This window comes from Mytilus galloprovincialis, chromosome 9 (genome assembly GCF_965363235.1).
Source record: "Mytilus galloprovincialis chromosome 9, xbMytGall1.hap1.1, whole genome shotgun sequence".
Classification (NCBI taxonomy): domain Eukaryota; kingdom Metazoa; phylum Mollusca; class Bivalvia; order Mytilida; family Mytilidae; genus Mytilus; species Mytilus galloprovincialis.
The window spans coordinates 81,312,539-81,331,107 of record NC_134846.1 but is presented as its reverse complement, the minus strand read 5'-3'; the positions used below and the strand labels follow the sequence as shown (position 1 = coordinate 81,331,107).

Genomic DNA, 18,569 nt, shown 5'->3' with positions numbered 1-18,569 from the left:
AGAAACCAAGAAAGAAAATGAAAGAAAACAAAACATAGATGTCTGGTTTTCCAGTGAATTGTATAAACACCAATTTAAGTTCTGATTAGTTCAATAAAGCATTTTTAATACAAATACTATAGTATACTACAATGAATGTACAGAATTATTGTTCCATCTGGACTGTTTATCACTGTTTATCAAATAGAAAGTCCTTGACATAAAAAAAAAATTCTTTAAATATATTCCTTAACCCTTTCGCCGACGAGTCCCGGTTTACCGGGATTCACGCTTCAGACAGCTGACGATGAGTCCCGTTTTACCGGGATCGGAATACCTCTTTTATGTTTCCCGCTCAAACAGTGCAAACGTGGGTTATCTTTCTTTGATGGATAACCCGGATGAAAGTGTAAACAATGGCGGTTCCGTTTGTTGAAAACCGTGTCAAAATCAGAGGAAATTTACGGAATTTACGAGAATTTGAAATGAGGGAACATTTTTTTTGAAAGAATATGGAAGAATTGAAGCCAAACTAGTATACTTTTTTGACATAAAATGTCGTTTTATGTACAAAACAGTTGGAATGGACATCGATCAGTGTGAGGAATTTGTACCTCGGTTGGTCAAAGTTGCCCCCTACTTTGACCAGGAGATCAATCTTCTGATATCTCTCTGGTTTGTCTGTTTCCACCGAGTGGCCCGGTGGTTCTCTCCGAGTACTTCGGCTTCCTCCACCATAATAACAGACTTCCCGGTGTCCTACACGCTCCCTTGGGCGGTGTTGGGTGGGGATTGTTCTGGTGGTGGGATAATATTGTAAAGGACACATCTCCATTAATCCTTAGGGAGTGTACATGGATCCGCTGTACCCTTGCAGTCTATCAAGGGGTGCGTCTACATTGGCGGAATCTCGAGTACATACATACATACATACGTACAGCCTCATAAAATTTTTCAAAATTTTGCCGTTTTGGGTTAAAAAATTACGATTTGGGGTGAAAGAGTCGAATTTTGAGAATTTCACCTTGATAATGACGAAAATTTGAAAATTTTGATATTTTATGAAGAAAAAATTGTCAAAACATGAACAAAACTGTGAACATGGTCTTAGTGAATAAAATAAATACACAAATAACTATAAACAAGTTTTTATTGACATTTATTATGAATATTTCCAACTTGAGTAATAGTAGCCAGGGACGCCATCGTCTCAGAGTAGCTTCTGTCTGGGCAGCAATCGGTGAAAGGGTTAAGTAGAACATTTTTATTATGATATTAAAATAAATGTAAATATTACATTCAAAATATTGTATGCTTCCAGAATTATTTATAATTTAAACTTCAACCAGGTATAAAATCCTTTAATTATAACAAGATAATGTTACAAAGTCCCCTTAGATCTCCATAATCTCATGTCAAGGTTTTAGTATTTGTTTCAAAAAGACATTGTTGCTAGGTGCTTTTTCAATTAATTTTATTCAGACTTCCAAAAACAGGTTCTCAGAAACTCATAAGCATAAATTTTACTTTTAACAGTCAGTTAAAAAGATTAGGACACTTATGAATCAGGAATATTTCAAATTGCCTTTAAACAGAGCCATGTTAATGCTAGATGGACACAAAAGGACATAAAACTTAAACATTTAACCAAAGCAACAAGATAAACAGTCCTATTTCTAAAGGTTGTCACATACAAACTAAAAAGCATCACGACTGATTAAATATGTCAGCATAATATACAAATAAAAATACAATCTTCAAGTTAATGAACAAAATATTTTTTTACAGTGAAGTGACATGAAAATATGATATAAGTCGAAGATTAATGAACTCATTTGATTTCTCATGCTTGATTTTTTACATAACACATATATTCATTATCACAAGCAATCAAATTCTGAGAAATTTACCTCCTAAAATGCTAATAATGAATGCTTTATAAAATTCAATCAAACTGTGAACTAAAAGATTTTGTCAGATATTTTCAAAAACAGTTGCATTAGGAGTGCATTGTATGCCAATATGGCATTTGTGAAATTACAACAAAACTAAGTTAAAAGTGCACATTATCTAGCTTTTTATGAATGATGTTTGAAAATTTAACGAAAGAAAAAAAAAAGGCGGAACATTGAAAAAGGAATTTTACCTTTTCCAATTTTGAGATTATAAAACTTATCTTTATAAATAAATAATTTGTAAAGGTTGTTCTAGTATTAAATGTATGGAAGGGTTGGAAAGGTCCTATTTATAAAAAAAAAAAAGGTTTCAAAAACATAACATTGATAACTGACTTTACAAACTGGTTAATGATAAAGTAGCAAGCCAAAAAAATAAGATATCAATATTCTTTCTCATTTCTGTCTAATCTAACAAGATAAATATTGACAAACTTAAAATCAAAATGAATCAGTTAAAATTAAAAAAAACAACATTTCAATGAAATTTCAGGAAAGAAGAATCTTTGATAATAAATAATTCCACAAAAAACACTAACTAAATAACCTATTCTTAATAGGAAAAGTTAATATTAAATGAAGAAATGAATAAATGCAGTTTCGAATGGCACTTATTTAAAAGAGAATGTACCACTTCACTGTATCCTTAAATAACAACTTACAAGCATTATGTAACGTCTTCCAATGATAAATTTTATACATGACTATACTTCATGTATCTTACACAATCATCTCTTTATAGACAAATATATACATTAACTACAGTAGCAAACACGATTCTAAATGGAAACATGAAAAAAGAAGAAAAAAAACACCAACAAAAAGTATATCTTGATAGGAAATAGAAGTTAAAGTAAGAAAGTTCAAATAAAGATTGCCTATAATCTATGGCTTCTTTAAAATTGATAATCCAAATTCAGCTTTTATTTTAAAATTCTTTTTTACCCCTCTCTGAAATATTATTACATCTGTATTAAAATAGAATTCTGTTCTCATAGGACGTGAAAGAAGGCTATCAAAAATATAGAAAATAGAAAACAAGAAAGGTATGAACATTTTAAAATGGATGCCCTTCACACTGAATTCCCTACTTAAATACTTAATTATAATCTACTCTATATTCTTTATATTGTTTCAAGTTGGAATAACAAAATAAAACTGTGATTCCCATCTCCCATAATTTTATTCCCACTCTGATCATATTTTTTGTTTTTTTGTGAGATGCACTGAACTTCAGAAGATGGAATTCTATTTAATTCTTATTTATATAGATTGTTTTAAATATTAGGGTTTTTTCAAACCTTCTCTATCATAGCATGCAATGGAACCACAAATCCATTTCCCCATACACTATAATATATCGTTTGTGATTCCCCCAAAAAATTAAGCGCTTGAACAACAAAGACAATGATACTTTTCACCTTCAATAAAAACAATTAAATCAACATATGGTTTACAGTATAATAAATATCATCTATAAAGAGATGTACGGTCATCTTTCACACAAAACAATCACACCTCTTCCACAGCTACTGTTATACTCTGTATCTATCTTTTGCTGTAGATCCTGATTTTGAGATGGTGTCTCTATGTGCCTGAAATATACACCAACAAACCATATTGAAACTACAGCAATAAAAAGTTAGTAATTGAACTATGGTAATATTAAATGAACACAATCAAAAGATTGTTATAGTTTTACCAAAAAAATAAAAATAGAAATTAAAGAAAAGATGTACATTGGTGTCAATTAATAAATATTACCATTCATCTAAAGACATTAAGTTGATGTCACTTGTAAAGGAAGAATTAACATTGAAATTCATCGAGATGGTAATGAGTTGTGGTTACAAAATAACCAACCCCATTTATCATGTTCGGTTTGGTCCATGTTTTGCTATCACCATGTGTACCTTTGTATCATGTCTATGTTATTCTATCCATAGTATCTTTTGCGGTTTATTGGAGTAAAGTAGGCTGTTTGGTGATGGTAGACATCTTGAATGTTCCATAGAATTTTTTTAAGCTATAGGGATTTAAGCAATTACACTGAAACACAAAAATATTTCAAATCTGTGTATATTGATTTTTCTTTTAAATTTGTAAATATACTTCTTTATATTTGTATTTATATTAAAGCTGTAATTTGGTTAACATTAATGGTATTCAAATGCAGTATGAGGGGAGATAACTTATATTAAAGCTGTAATTTGGTTAACATTAATGGTATTTAAACGCAGTATGAGGGGAGATAACTTATATTAAAGCTGTAATTTGATTAACTTATATTAAAGCTGTAATTTGGTTAACATTAATGGTATTTAAATGCAGTATGAGGGGAGATAAACAAAAACTAGAGGCTCTAAAGAGCCTGTGTCGCTCACCTTGGTAAACAAAGGACACAGATGGATTCATGACAAAATTGTGTTTTGGTGATGGTGATGTGTTTTTAGATTTTATTTACTTAACATTCTTGCTGCTTACAATTATCTCTATCTATAATGAACTTGGCCCAGTAGTTTCAGTGGAAAGTGTTAGTGAAAATCTACAAATTCTATGAAAATTGTTAAAAATTGACTATGAAGGGCAATAACTCCTTAGGGGGTCAATTGACAATTTTGGTCATGTTGACTTATTTTTAGGTCTTACTTTACTAAACATTATTGTTGTTTACAGTTTATCTCAATCTATTATAGTATTCAAGGTAATAACCAAAACAGCAAAATTTCCTTAAAATTACCAATTCAGGGGCAGCAATCTAACAACAGGTTGTCCGATTCATCTGAAAATTTCAGGGCTGATAGATCTTGACCTGATAAACACTTTAACCCCTGTCAGATTTGCTCTAAATGCTTTGGTTTTTGAGTTATAACCCAAAAACTGCATTTTACCCCTATGTTCTATTTTTAGCCATGGCGGCCATCTTGGTTGGTTGGCCAGGTCACCGGACACATTTTTTAAAACCCCAATGATGATTGTGCCCAAGTTTGGTTAAATTTGGCCAAGTAGTTTTAGAGAAGATTTTTGTAAAAGTTAACGACGACGGATGACAGACGCCAATTGATGAGAAAAGATCACTTGGCCCTTTGGGCCAGGTGAGCTAAAAATAAGTAATTTTAGTTATTAATAGCATGCATGGGCAAAAGACAAATATGTCATAAATATCAATGATATAGTTTACCTGAAATCCTATTACTAATTTGTTTGGTATTCGTAGTCTCTCTTTTAATTTTCTTCTGCAAAAAAAGAATAATGTGTAAATCTAACATATAGCAATTACACCAATGATCCTAATGTGAATAGCTTAACAATTATGTTTGTAGAGAAAATTATTCTAAAAACTGTAAACATAAAAAGACTATTACAATTGCCCCTAAGAGATACATTAGAAATCCCTGGACCCTGGTTATGGTTTCTTGGTGGTCAACTGAATAAAAATCCCTGGTAGTGGTTTCTGATTATGCAATCAATTAAAAAGTCTCTTGTAATGATTTCAAAGTGTCAAATCAATTAAAAATACCTGGTATAGGTTTCTTAGTGTGCAATCAATTAAAAAGTCCCTTGTAATGATTTCAAAGTGTCAAACTATTAAAAATTTCTGGTAGTGGTTTCAGTTTTTAATCCACTGCTATCAAGTGATCAAAAGTTTATGCGATATCATCACTCTATTGTATAATGACATGTGCTATGATTAATAAATATCAAAATTGGATCATTCATCACAAATTTATAGCACTGCTATGTGTTTATGTACCCTATTTTCATGGTAGCATCCTGTCTCCTACTATCCCTTGTCCATAAACTCAATTTGTCTCCTTTATTCCTAATATTAATAACAGCACCATTAACATCTTCACTAAAATCTTCAAAGGCTTCACCAATCAAACATAATAACTGAAATAAGAATTAAATATTAGATAGTCATTTTGATATGATTTAAGAATATATACCTGCAGTATCTTCTATTTTATATCAATGGGTGTGTATCTATATCCATTAAAAAATGTTCCAATGAAAGCGTCAGCTAGAAAGTAACAGTCGATCAAAAATTTACACCAAGGTCATCTAAACGTGACCCCTTCTGGATTGTCTTTAAATCTTCCCCACCAAGATACATGTATTTTATGAAGCATTGTAAAAAATGAAATTTATATTTTAACTTGAAATGATAAATGTCCAGTATTGTCCTTATATTTCAGATTTTTTTAAAAGTAAGATAAAAGTGGACAATACAATGACCGATGGCTGGCAAGCAACAGCAAAAGCTTGGACTTTTTGATAATTGTGTTAGAAAATTACAGATGCGGAGTTTATTCAGAACAATAAATAACCAGGTGCTCCGCAGGGCGCAGCTTTATACGACTGCAGAGGTCGAACCCTGAACAGTTGGGGCAAGTATGGACAAAACATTCAAGCGTGATACAGCTCTGAATTTGGATTGTGATCAAATTTTTGACATTACATGGGTTTTTTTTACACAAAACAAATGTCAAGATTTTACAAATCAATTAAAGATTTCTTCTTCAAACTTTTTAAATCTAAAATTAAATAGTTGATCATGACACAGCATAGGTTTCTGACACAGAACGAATGTGGTCTAATGAACTTAAAAGTTTTTTTTTGCCTTTGAGCAATTCACTATGCTGTTGAATATTAATCCTCTCAAAAAAATGTTTGAAGAAATTTTCTTTTTATTTATGAAATCTGAAATGAGAAAAATTTAAACCCCTCCCCTTTTTTTCACATCCCTGTTTCCCTTTTTCCAAAACTGATATCAATTCAAATTTCTAATGGAGTTTGCAACAATAACTACTCTTTTAAATACATCATAAAATATTAAAATGTAAAATAAAGTGCTTGTTATCACTGAATGGTAAAGATTGGTTGGTAGTAAAAGTGAATATACATTGTTTATTGTATAAAACAATAAAAAAAACTTCATCAGCAACATTTTATATTGGCAAATTTCCAATTAAGGTATTTACATAAAGTTATTGGCAAATAAAAATAGAAAATGACATCATAGTCATGTCTGGCAAATGTCCAACATACATTATCTAAAAACATTTTAGATAAGATAAGGAAAAAAAGCTTCATCAGCAACATTTTATATTGGCAAATTTCCAATAAAGTTATTTACATACAATGACATAAAGTTATTGGCAAATAAAAATAGAAAATGACATCATAGTCATGCCTGGCAAATTTCCAACATATATTATCAACTACTATTCTATACAAAGAAAGATAACTCCAATTGAAAATTAATTGCTATTGCACAATATTGTGCAATTAGATATTTCTTGCTATTGTGCAATACTGTGCAATTGAAAATTTCTTGCTATTGCACAATACTTGATATGGAATCCTGATTTGGACCAACTTGAAAACTGGGCCCATAATCAAAAATCAAAGTACATATTTAGATAAAGCATATCAAATAAGCCCAAGAATTTAATTTTTGTTAAAATCAAACTTAGTTTAATTTTGGACCCTTTGGACCTTAATGTAAACCAATTTGAAAACTGGACCAAAAATTAAGAATCTACATACACAGTTAGATTTGGCATATCAAAGAACCCATTTATTCAATTTTTGATGAAATCAAACAAAGTTTAATTTTGGACCCCCATTTGGACCAACTTGAAAACTAGGCCAATAATTAAAAATCTAAGTACATTTTTAAATTCAGCATATCAAAGAACCCCAAGGATTCAATTTTTGTTAAAATCAAACTAAGTTTAATTTTGGACCCTTTGGACCTTAATGTAGACCAATTTGAAAACGGGACCAAAAATTAAGAATCTACATACATAGTTAGATTCGGCATATCAAAGAACCCCAATTATTCAATTTTTGATGAAATCACACAAAGTTCAATTTTGGACCCTTTGGGCCCCTTATTCCTAAACTGTTAGGACCAAAACTCCCAAAATCAAACCCAACCTTCCTTTTATGGTCATAAACCTTGTGTTTAAATTTCATAGATTTCTATTTACTTATGTGACAAAAATGCAGTTTAGGCATAAGACAATATTTGTAATTTATCGTTGAATTGTTATCCATAATAAATTACCCGTTTGAACAATGCGTTAACGAATAATACATATAAAATCAGTCTTCTATCCTTGGTTGTTATGAGACGCGTTAATTGTTGCTAGGGTGCTCTCTTCGAGGTCCGCGCTCTTGGTATATAAAGACATCGATTCATTGCAAGTCGCTCATTTATTAATTGACCGTCGACGGATGAACATCGGAAAGTGAATACCAGCCAATAAAGTAGTTTAAAAGGAAAGTTTGTAAACCTAGTTTGAGTTGAAAGCTTGTGGTTTTGAAGCAAGCGGTTTTTGAAGTCTTTACGATTGTTGCAAGCTACCGGGTTGTTCCGATACTGTAATTTCCCTCGGGAATGGTCGCAGTCCCTCGAACAGGTGGTTTGTAAAAGTCTGGTGACTTTGGTGCTTCGGAGACTAAGTATTACAATTATTGCAAGCTACCGCGTTGTTACGAAACTGTAATTTCCCTCGGGAATGGTCGCAGTCCCTCGAACAGATAGCTTGTAATAATCTGGTGACTTAGGTGCTCCGGGGACTAGGTGCTTCAAAACTAGTTGTCTCAGGAACTAGGTGCTTCAGAGACTAGTTGTCTCAGAGACTGGGTGTCTCAGAACTAGGTGTTTCAGGAACCTAGGATTTTTGAAGCTTATTCTTAAGTTTAATATAATTGTTTGTCAAATCAGTTGGGACCTCGGAGTCAGTGAAAGGATCAAGGATAAATTGAGGTTCTAGTTTTCAGACTACTTTTTGATACAAAGTTATTTGTGTAAATAGTGTTATTTCTTTATTAAGTTTCAAAGTTGGTCTTGTAGTTTTAAGTAAAGCCTCCAAGTTGTAGTTGGGTTTTTGAGTTAATTAAAAGATTGATATTGGAGTGTCTCAGATTCTGTGAAAACGGATACGAACATATAGTTCATAAGCCAAACACGTTACACTTATACTAAAGTTATGGTGCAAAAACCAAAAATAATGCTTATTTGGGCCCCTTTTTGGCCCCTAATTCATAAACTGTTGTGACCTCAACTCCAAAAATCAATCCCAACCTTCCTTTTGTGGTCATAAACCTTGTGTTAAAATTTCATTGATTTCTATTTACTTATACTAAAGTTATTGTGCGAAAACCAAGAATAATGCTTATTTGGGCCCTTTTTTGGCCCTTATTTCCTAAACTGTTGGAACCAAAACTCCCAAAATCAATCCCAACCTTCCTTTTGTGGTCATAAACCTTGTGTCAAAATTTCATAGATTTCTACTCACTTAAACTAAAGTTATAGTGCGAAAACCAAGAAAATGCTTATTTGGGCCCTTTTTGGCCCCTAATTCCTAAAATGTTGGGACCAAAACTCCCAAAATCAATCACAACCTTCCTTTTGAGGTCATAAACCTTGTGTTAAAATTTCATTGATTTCTATTCACTTTTACTAAAGTTAGAGTGCGAAAACTAAAAGTATTCGGACGACGACGACGACGACGACGCCAACGTGATAGCAATATACGACCAAAAAATTAAAATTTTTGCGGTCGTATAAAAAGTGAAACTGTCAGCTACTGCTCAATGATGTTACCCAGGGGTATACTCAAGGAAAAGTGCTCCAATGTCCCACACTAAAGGCCTTAACCACATATTTAATCTATCTAAAGGCAATGGTTGCAAGTCTTTAGATGCCCCAAATATCAAGTATAAATATTTACCAAAAAATCTTATGTTTAAAGAATATGAATGCAAATCTGTTTATTTCTGATACTTGACAAGTCCATGTATTAAAATACTTACTGTTTCCAACCAAAAATTATCTAAATCTGTTGATCGTTTATTTTTTTCTAAGTTAATTAACCATCTTCCTCCATCTTTATTGACATCATCTTCCCACATTGGCTGAACACCATCCTTAAATGAATACGAAAAATTTTTACTTGTAAATTCAGGGTAATCAAAATAACCCCATCAATGGCAAACAGACCTTTAACAATACAGCCTAATTCAAATTTGAATCATCCTTGTGACTGTGAGGACTACATATTAATGCAGTTCAGAAATATTTGTACATGTGATATGTCTAAATAGTGGCATCTAATAATTGTAGAAATGTTTCTAAGATTTCTAAGAATCATGCAAAAGGAGACCATTCTATTGAATAATAAAAAGCTTTTTTTCAGTACTGGCACCAACATTTTGTTTACTAGATTAAGACATTGTGGTTGTGACTTGAGTCTCAGATTACTCTCCGTATCATACAGACTTATTTTTTGCTTGAGTAGTCCATTTCCCGAATATATGTATGTTTTATGTTTAAACAAATTTTCTAATGTAAGTATGTAGATCTTTAAATATGACAGACTATGTTATCTGATCAGGTATGCACATACTGTCATAATATAACAGGTTGGTAGATGTTATAACATATAGAGTTTAATTATACATGTAATAAAAGCTAACAAGAAAATAATTTCTTTTTCCTTCAATATTTACCTTAAATAATGAGTAATCACAGCCTGAGGGTAATTTGCTTGCTTTCTGTACATGGTTATATAATCTAAAATTATCAACATTGTACATGTTAAAATCAGAATAAATTATCTGTGTTTACAAAACACATTGTCCAAGTGAAATGTAAATGTATTACAATCTTCAACTTGAAATTGAATGTCTTTTAATATAACCAAACAACATTAAGGGTTAAGTTTGACTTCAAACTTGAGCTTCAAACTCAGAAACATGATTATATTGTTATTCTACTAATTGTTCTTTTTCTCTTTTTACCAAGAGGCAAGGGTGGTAGGGAATGTAAATAAGCATCCCAATAATACAGATATCCTTGACATCATGGGTATGACATGACGTTAATTTTCTATTTTTCTGGGTGTGTCTAGCAAAGTTTGAAATTTTAATAAATAAATATAACATATTAAAACAAGCATTTCCCTATAATAGCCTTCTATCATTTAACATGTTAAAATAGCTCCAATATCAGTATTTCACAATAATTCTATTTGGACATTATTGATTGCAAGATTTCCTCATCATTGTGCAATAAACAAAATGCAATAAACAAAATAATTGTTTATAGGTTAGTGGGCTAGAAGACATGTCATACTAAATGGTATAATCCATCAAATGTTGACAACCCAGTCACAACACAACCATTTCTGACAGATAAATTCTATTTTAATACCTACTATATACCTTTACTCTCAGTTTTCATGCTTAACCATCACAAAAATAACTTGTGACTTGCATTTTAATTAACATACTAACTGCTTTAATATTTATTTTGTTTACAGTGCATTGCGTTCATTTTACTTCACAATAAATTTATTTACTTTAAATGTAATTCTAATGTAAAACTGATTTGACATTAATGAAAAAAACATGCACTTTCGAATACAAATTTTTTGTTTTGTTTTGATGACTATAGAGATGCAACTTTTACAATTTAAAGACTGTGTATGAGAATAAGATTTTAATATTTGAAAATTGATATTAAAATACTTATTCTTACTAAAACAATAATTCGCAAAATATTTACCTGTATGTATTTATTTACATCTTAATAGAATATAGCATGCTCACAAGAAGCTTGATACCAATTTTAAGAAGCTTTGATTTGAAAAATGGGACATGGCCATTCATTGATAAGTGAGTGGTTAACCAGAAGTTTATGGATGGAAAAACAGACAGACAGACATGAGTAAATGTGTATAAACCCCCACCTTTGGAGTATGATATAATTATAAAATCACTTTTATGCACAGCCTTTTCTTAATAACAGTACTTTTTTTTTTCTTTTCTAAATATGGAATTTCCATTTAAAAATTTTAAAAAAAAATATGCAATAAACAATTAGAACTAATACTCTATGCTCTATAAACTTCTAAATTCTATTTTCACTTCTACTAGAAATTAAGTTTTAAATTTAAATTTTAACTAATAAATATATAATTTACCCCCAGAAATCTTCTACAGTATCAAATGCCGTAACCAATTTTAGATTCGCTGTCCATTCTTTCGTTCTGTCATTTTTGAAAAACCACAAGGCCCATTTGTTTTGAAGTGGATGTTTGATTAAGAGTTCTGGTGATAAAGATTCGTCTTCTTCGCCTTCAACTTCTTCTACTTCATCAACTTGTTCTTCTGTGTCATTCCGTAATTCCTGAATATAAATGTAAATAGTATCTTATTGTTCAGAATGAATACCATGTCCATTTTAAATTTGGCCAGTAATGAACTAAAAATAAATCTCCCAAGAAGGTTGAAGACCTCAATTCCATGTCAGAATTTTGTAATCAGACACTTGTCATCTGTAACTTTCCATTTCATAACAATAAATTTTCATTTAAAAGTAAAGAAATACAAAGTCGTGGAGAGTTTCTCATTGATGGAGAAATGAATTAATGCAATGTCTAACAAAAGTAGCAGATTCATTTCTTTTGTCAAAATTTACAAAATAGCTCTACATTGTGTACCTTCAAATTAAAAAAAAAAATAAGTCTCTGTTTCAATTCGACTAGAAATAAATAATTCAATTGAAATTTTATATTTTGTTCTGTACCTACAAATGCATATTTATCCAACGAAATAATATATGCATACACAATTCATTATTTGTAAGTGAAAATAACTTTATCTTACTGTAACTTTCAAGTAATCCATGAATGCAATTTTATACAACTTATAAAAGAGAAACACATATGAAATAAGTACTTCTCGCAAAAAATACTAAAATCTGACAAAGAAAAGTCTTTTATTCTGTATGAACAATGATGAATAGAAGGTCTTTTTAGGGTTTATGAGCTTTTTAAAAAAGACCTTTCAAAAATGATATCAAAAAATGTATAAATATAAATCATAATCTCAAAAGAAAATATGTATGAAAAAGCTAAAAAATCTTAATAGACATACATTAGACTGGCTGTCAAAATTCCTTGGTGTTAAATAAGTCTGTTCCCCAAAATACCTCTTCAAAACATTTTCCTCTTACCCGTATTTTTCTGCCAAGACTCAGGTGGTATAGCATATTATAATCCTGTGTAAGACAGTTATATACTGAACATCAGATGTACCAGCATACCAACCACTGTGACCTGACAAGAATATCCCTTCTGGGCATGACAATCATTTCTAGACTTGTGAATGAAAAACTTACCGTAGGTTGTCCTACTTCCTAACCAAATTTTTTTTTTTGAACTACATCAATCTATCAAGACCTTAATCTTTAGATTCTTCTACAATTTAAACATTAACAAAACAATAAAATTGCACATGTAACTATAATTTTTTCACCAGAAAAGATTTGAAAAAGAATTAATATGGTATACATGAAAACAGACTGAAAGGATAAGAGACATATCTACATTCACACAAATTTATAAGCTTTGTCGTGTTTGTCAAAAAGTTTATTTTGACAGTTTTTTGGTATAAATTTGGATAAGAAGTGAACTGAAGATGTTTTACCTAGGACTGTGCATAAAGTATATGATGTACAATAACATATTATGTACAGCACATGCTAATGTTTCTAATGAACATGATGAATAGACGGAGATGTAACCAATAACCATGATAACAAATAACAAAAAACGTAGATTAAAAGCTATAACATTTTGTCACAAAAAAACAGTCACATTCTATTGTGGTGGTGTTTAAAACAACTTTTAGCTAAATTTTGTTTGTAACTTACAAAATGTACCTTTGAATGCTTTCAAAACCCATTTCGACTGTAAACCCTTACCCGCCGAATGTACATCAATTTTTTTTAATCATTCTATTACGTGGAAGCCTAACTCTCACCAAGGAGGTTTTAGCCTTATTTGGTATGATTTAATTGTTTCCAACAGACTTATTACATCTTATTATATCTACATGTATATAGAAGTAGATGTTATGTAATAACAGTTGTGACCCCTGGAGTTTTTATAAAAGTTATTTGAGCCCTGATGAGCAAGTGCTTTTTGTTTCATGCAGCAAATCATCTTGGCACCCTTTTATCAAATATGTCATTCATGATTCATGTGAACTTGTTGCCTCATTAGTAGATTGCACATCCACAATATGCACAGGTTAAAACCTAGTAAAATCCCATCTCCCACATTTATTGATGATTTTCAAGGACATTAGCTTTTGAAAAATGATGAGCATACTCAAAGAACATGTTATGTTACTATTACCAGTATTAGCCTATATACTATGTATGTACATGCATGTTTTGCTTAATGTCAAACCAGCAAATCCTCCTGGCCCAAGTCAATCCAACATATATAAAATCAATCCAGCCCAAATTAAAAAAATTTTTAACAAGGAATAACATACATTTGTATTTGACTTGTAGTTCATACATACTCATGCATTTTATGTACAATATTAGCAAAGTTTGATTGTGTCTTTGACACATATTCAAAACTTTAATTTTCTTTTCTATACCCACCCCCTATCAATTTCTCAAATAACTTAAAGATCTGAAGTGAAGTCTTTTAATTGGTGTAATAACGGATAGTTACACCAGAGTATCTGGCTACACACGCGCAAGTACATATGTACATACTGATTTCAAAGCTAATGAATTGAAACTTTGTTTTTGTTTAAAAGTTACAAAAACTCCTCATATTAAGAAATTAGGTTTGATTGCTGAAATTTCATTAATTTTTTGCCGAATTTACTTAATTTTTTCATGTGCAAATTCCACTTATCATGAATCATGTCCCAAAAACCTCCAATCATTATACATGTAGTTATTGATAGTCCCTCAGTCTAAATCACTCTTCTAAGTTCTTAATGAAATTACATATTACAACTTCATATACGTTCACCCAGTCTTCATTACTTTGGCTCGGACATATCACCAACATCATAATATATGAACAGACATTTATATAATAAGTTTGACCTAAACTTATCAAGTTATCTTCCGGTTTGCTGGTGAAAAAAAGAAAACACTAGTTTTATATCATGTAAAATACCAAAATATAACCTGATAAATCAATTATCTGGTGGTCTGTAAATTCATATTGCAAAGTATTAGCTGCATGACACAATATGAAGTCATTTTAAGCTTGTTCACTACTCACTTGACATATAACTCATATTGTGACTCAGTTGAACCCGATTCCCTCATTATAGATCAGTCCATTTAAAGATAGGTGTTTTGGGATAAACTCATCAATGAAGTGTCCAGTTATGGTCATTGATCCAGTTAAAACATGTAAACCTTATATGTGTATTGTCAAAATAATTAATGAGACACAGTCGTTGATTTTCTTGTACATGTAATGCAGAGTTTTAAAACATGTTATAATTGTCACATTTTGGAATTTGTTGATATATTAAAGTATAACTACATGTATACCAACAGCAGTTGCAAAGTCTGCATATGTCGTAATTCTATAATGTTTTGGTGACACGGATTGGTGATAAGAAATCAGTAATAATTATAATGGCAATCATCCTTATCACACACATCTTCAAATATATTGTCCTCATGCAAATTGAAACATAAGCTCCATCCAATCAGTTCAAAACACATTGTTTATACCACCACTGACAAGAAGAAATGAAAAGACAGCTGGAGATACATAACATCCCAATAGATCTCCAGACACTACCAACACCAACAAATAAAAAGACATACGAGATAAGAGCGAAAATGAAAGGAAAATATTTAAAGGGTTCAGGGCGATACGTCATTTCTGGAATCATGTCCATCATCGGAAAAGATCATCAATTTCGCACGCCTTTAAGACTCATTTTCCAGATAGAAGGCGAGCCTGTATCAATGCTTTATTAAAAATTTCCAGTACTTTCATAAAAATGATTCTGAAGGGTTGTATACAAATAATTTATGTTCTCTAAGAACGTAATCTTGATTCCCGTACGACTAAGGGAGGTGACCATCTTGTTAGATTTTAATTTCCCAAATATTTTGTGCAGTATAAAATCAAACTTTTTCACTCCTTTGCTCAACATGTGACAGTATCACAATGCATACATTTTTGTTAAGTGGTGATGGAAGTCACATGACAAATTGGTCTAAAAACCGTATCCCGAAATTGGCCTATTCCAAGAAACATGAAGCCCTAAAGAATTTTCATCCTGTGCCCAATCAATTTAACCAAAGTATACTATGTGACATTACCCAGAGAAATTCAGTACCAAGTAGAAACAAGAAAGCACAAAGAGAACAGTTGAGTCAAACTAAATATTGACCTTATGGCTTAGAAATTTTAAGGATCAGGAAAAGAGAGCCAAAATCCAATACCGGTCCTCTCTGGATATTTCTTTCTTGTAATTCCTGGTACAGTAAGATGTCTCTACAAACTGAGCTGAAGTATTACTCCACAAGTGCAGCTAATGGATTACAGTTATAAGTTTACTTTAGTATGGAGAAGGACTGCTACACAAAGTCAAAGAGCAAGGTGACAACACAAAGATGTTCCCATCCATTTTATCTTCAATCAGTCCAAAACTTTTTCGGGATATTTCGATCTTTAAAATTTTGAAAATGACCACTTATGAAATGATGTAAAATGAAGCCATTTTATGATGACTTTAACTTCTTGTGAATTGACGTAATTTGGAAATTTTGACATGAATATGTTGCACTATGGCCTAGCTTGTTCGGTCCGGGTCTGCTGATATGAAGAGTTATCAAACCATCTGAGAATCAGACTTGTTCTTTGATCTTAAACAGTGTTCTATGAAACTTTTGACACAGTTTTTTTCATTGATAAAACTATAAATACGTGTTATGTACCTCTTGAGGTTCAACAGATGCCATGTTGTCTGAAATCCAATATGGATTTTTAATCACATGGTTTTACCGGCATCGAAAACGAGGCTAAGTAGAGTACTGCCTTATGTCAGTTTCTTGGCAAATACGCAATGAATACCTATAAAAGAGGTTTTATTTTACAAATTAGATGTACAAATTGTTTTAATAAGAATTTTAAAGTTAAATAAACACAGTTTGTTAACGAAATTGTAATAGCAAGCCGAAACCAGGGGGACATAACCGTAACCTGTCATATTTATGGCGCGCCTATTTCGCACAATTAATTTTAGGCACTGGCTATGGTTACATTGAAATGTAATTACAATAATAAAATAGGCTTATTATTGTAACATTGGAGACTAATTGCCGAAATGCACGGTTGGTCAGAATAAGAAAAAGAAAAATGAGGTCACAGTATGATTAATCCAGCTTAAAAAATCCAGATGAATTCCTTGTTAATGTCGGAGTTACCTCCCCTCAATACACAAAGTTTAAAAAAATATAAAATGAAACAAAAATATTCCATTCTGTAAAACAAGAGTGATAATAACTTTAGATCACAATAATTTGTTCATTTAAATGAAAATTCGTATAAAAGTAAGTTCGCATTCCTGCAGTGAAATTTGCTGACCTAATTAAAATTTTAGAACTATTGTGTTCTGCTATTTTACAATCTAAGATGGTCGATGACAACCATATCACATTAAATAATTAAGATTTCTAGATCTTGGTTATTCTGAAGAAGAAAATTTCCCACATTTCAAATGAAACATATAGAAATGTAGCCTTTAAAAGATTTTAGTGATAAGATCTGAGATAACTACAACACACCGAGTATCTCGAATAGAAAAACGCGGACCAATATGGCAAGCTGTTGTGGAATTTATTCCCTATTTATCAATATTAAAAAATGATTTATTAATATTAAATAATGATTTATTAATATTAAAAAATGATTTTTTAATATTACAAAATCGTTTTTTAATATTAATAAATCGATTTTTTAATATTAAATAATACGCCGATGAAATCATTTATTAATATTAAAAATTCATTTTTTAAAATTAAATATTTGATTTTTTAATATTAATAAATAGGATCTATTTTTTAATATTAATAAATCGAATATTTAATATTAAAAATTGTTTTTTTTTTTAATATTAAAAAATAAAACCTATTTATTAATATTAAAAAATGACGATTTTTTTAATATTGAAAAATATTTATTAATATTAAATATTCGATTTATTAATATTAAAAAATAATATTTAATATTAATAAATAGGGGATAAATTCCACAAGGGCTTGCCATAGACCAAGGGGGAATAAATGAAAAGTTTGTAAAGGTGACGGTAACTGTCGGTAAAATGTGGGTCCAATTTCCACGGCGCCTTTTTTAAATTGATAAACAGAGACGAAATAATACACTTTTTATAGAATTCCGCTAGAAATCGGAATTTCTTACCATCTTTACTTTAGTAGAGCTTTTTTTTTAATAAAACATCATATAATAATACTATAAATGTGTAATCTGTTTTCAAAGTTATATAAGGTACTCAAACGGAAATATCTACAGCGAAATGGCTTTTAATATAAAATAAATGTTTGACCGAAACGAAGTTTTATTATTGGCCGAACAAGCTTCATGTTTCCATTCCCATGTTACCTTACCCCTGTTCCCCTGTTCATCCTGGTACACCACTAGCTGTCCCAGCTGTTAGGTGTTGTTGGTTGATGTCTGTCATTTTTGTTTTTCATAAACTGCATGTTTTGTTATAAGTTAGGTCGATGGTTTAATTTCTCATCTGACTCGGTTT

At 30.9% G+C, this 18,569-nt stretch overlaps 1 protein-coding gene across 2 annotated transcripts; it reads right to left on the bottom strand.

Annotated features, from left to right (window-relative positions):
• Nucleotides 1-1,240: 1,240 nt before the first annotated feature.
• On the bottom strand, nucleotides 1,241-16,815 carry LOC143046121 (eukaryotic translation initiation factor 4E-like). 2 transcript variants are annotated; one of them, XM_076219123.1, is made up of 7 exons: nucleotides 16,735-16,815; nucleotides 11,936-12,141; nucleotides 10,461-10,524; nucleotides 9,765-9,878; nucleotides 5,689-5,828; nucleotides 5,116-5,170; nucleotides 1,241-3,529 (listed from the first exon to the last, which is right to left on the bottom strand). In XM_076219123.1, the coding sequence occupies exons 1-7, from the start codon at nucleotides 16,756-16,758 to the stop codon at nucleotides 3,470-3,472; spliced, it is 663 nt and encodes a 220-aa protein (XP_076075238.1). In that variant the 5' UTR covers nucleotides 16,759-16,815; the 3' UTR covers nucleotides 1,241-3,469. The 2 variants fall into 2 exon arrangements, with proteins under 2 accessions (XP_076075238.1, XP_076075237.1); XM_076219122.1 differs by lacking the exon at nucleotides 16,735-16,815 and adding an exon at nucleotides 12,970-13,072.
• Nucleotides 16,816-18,569: the final 1,754 nt, after the last annotated feature.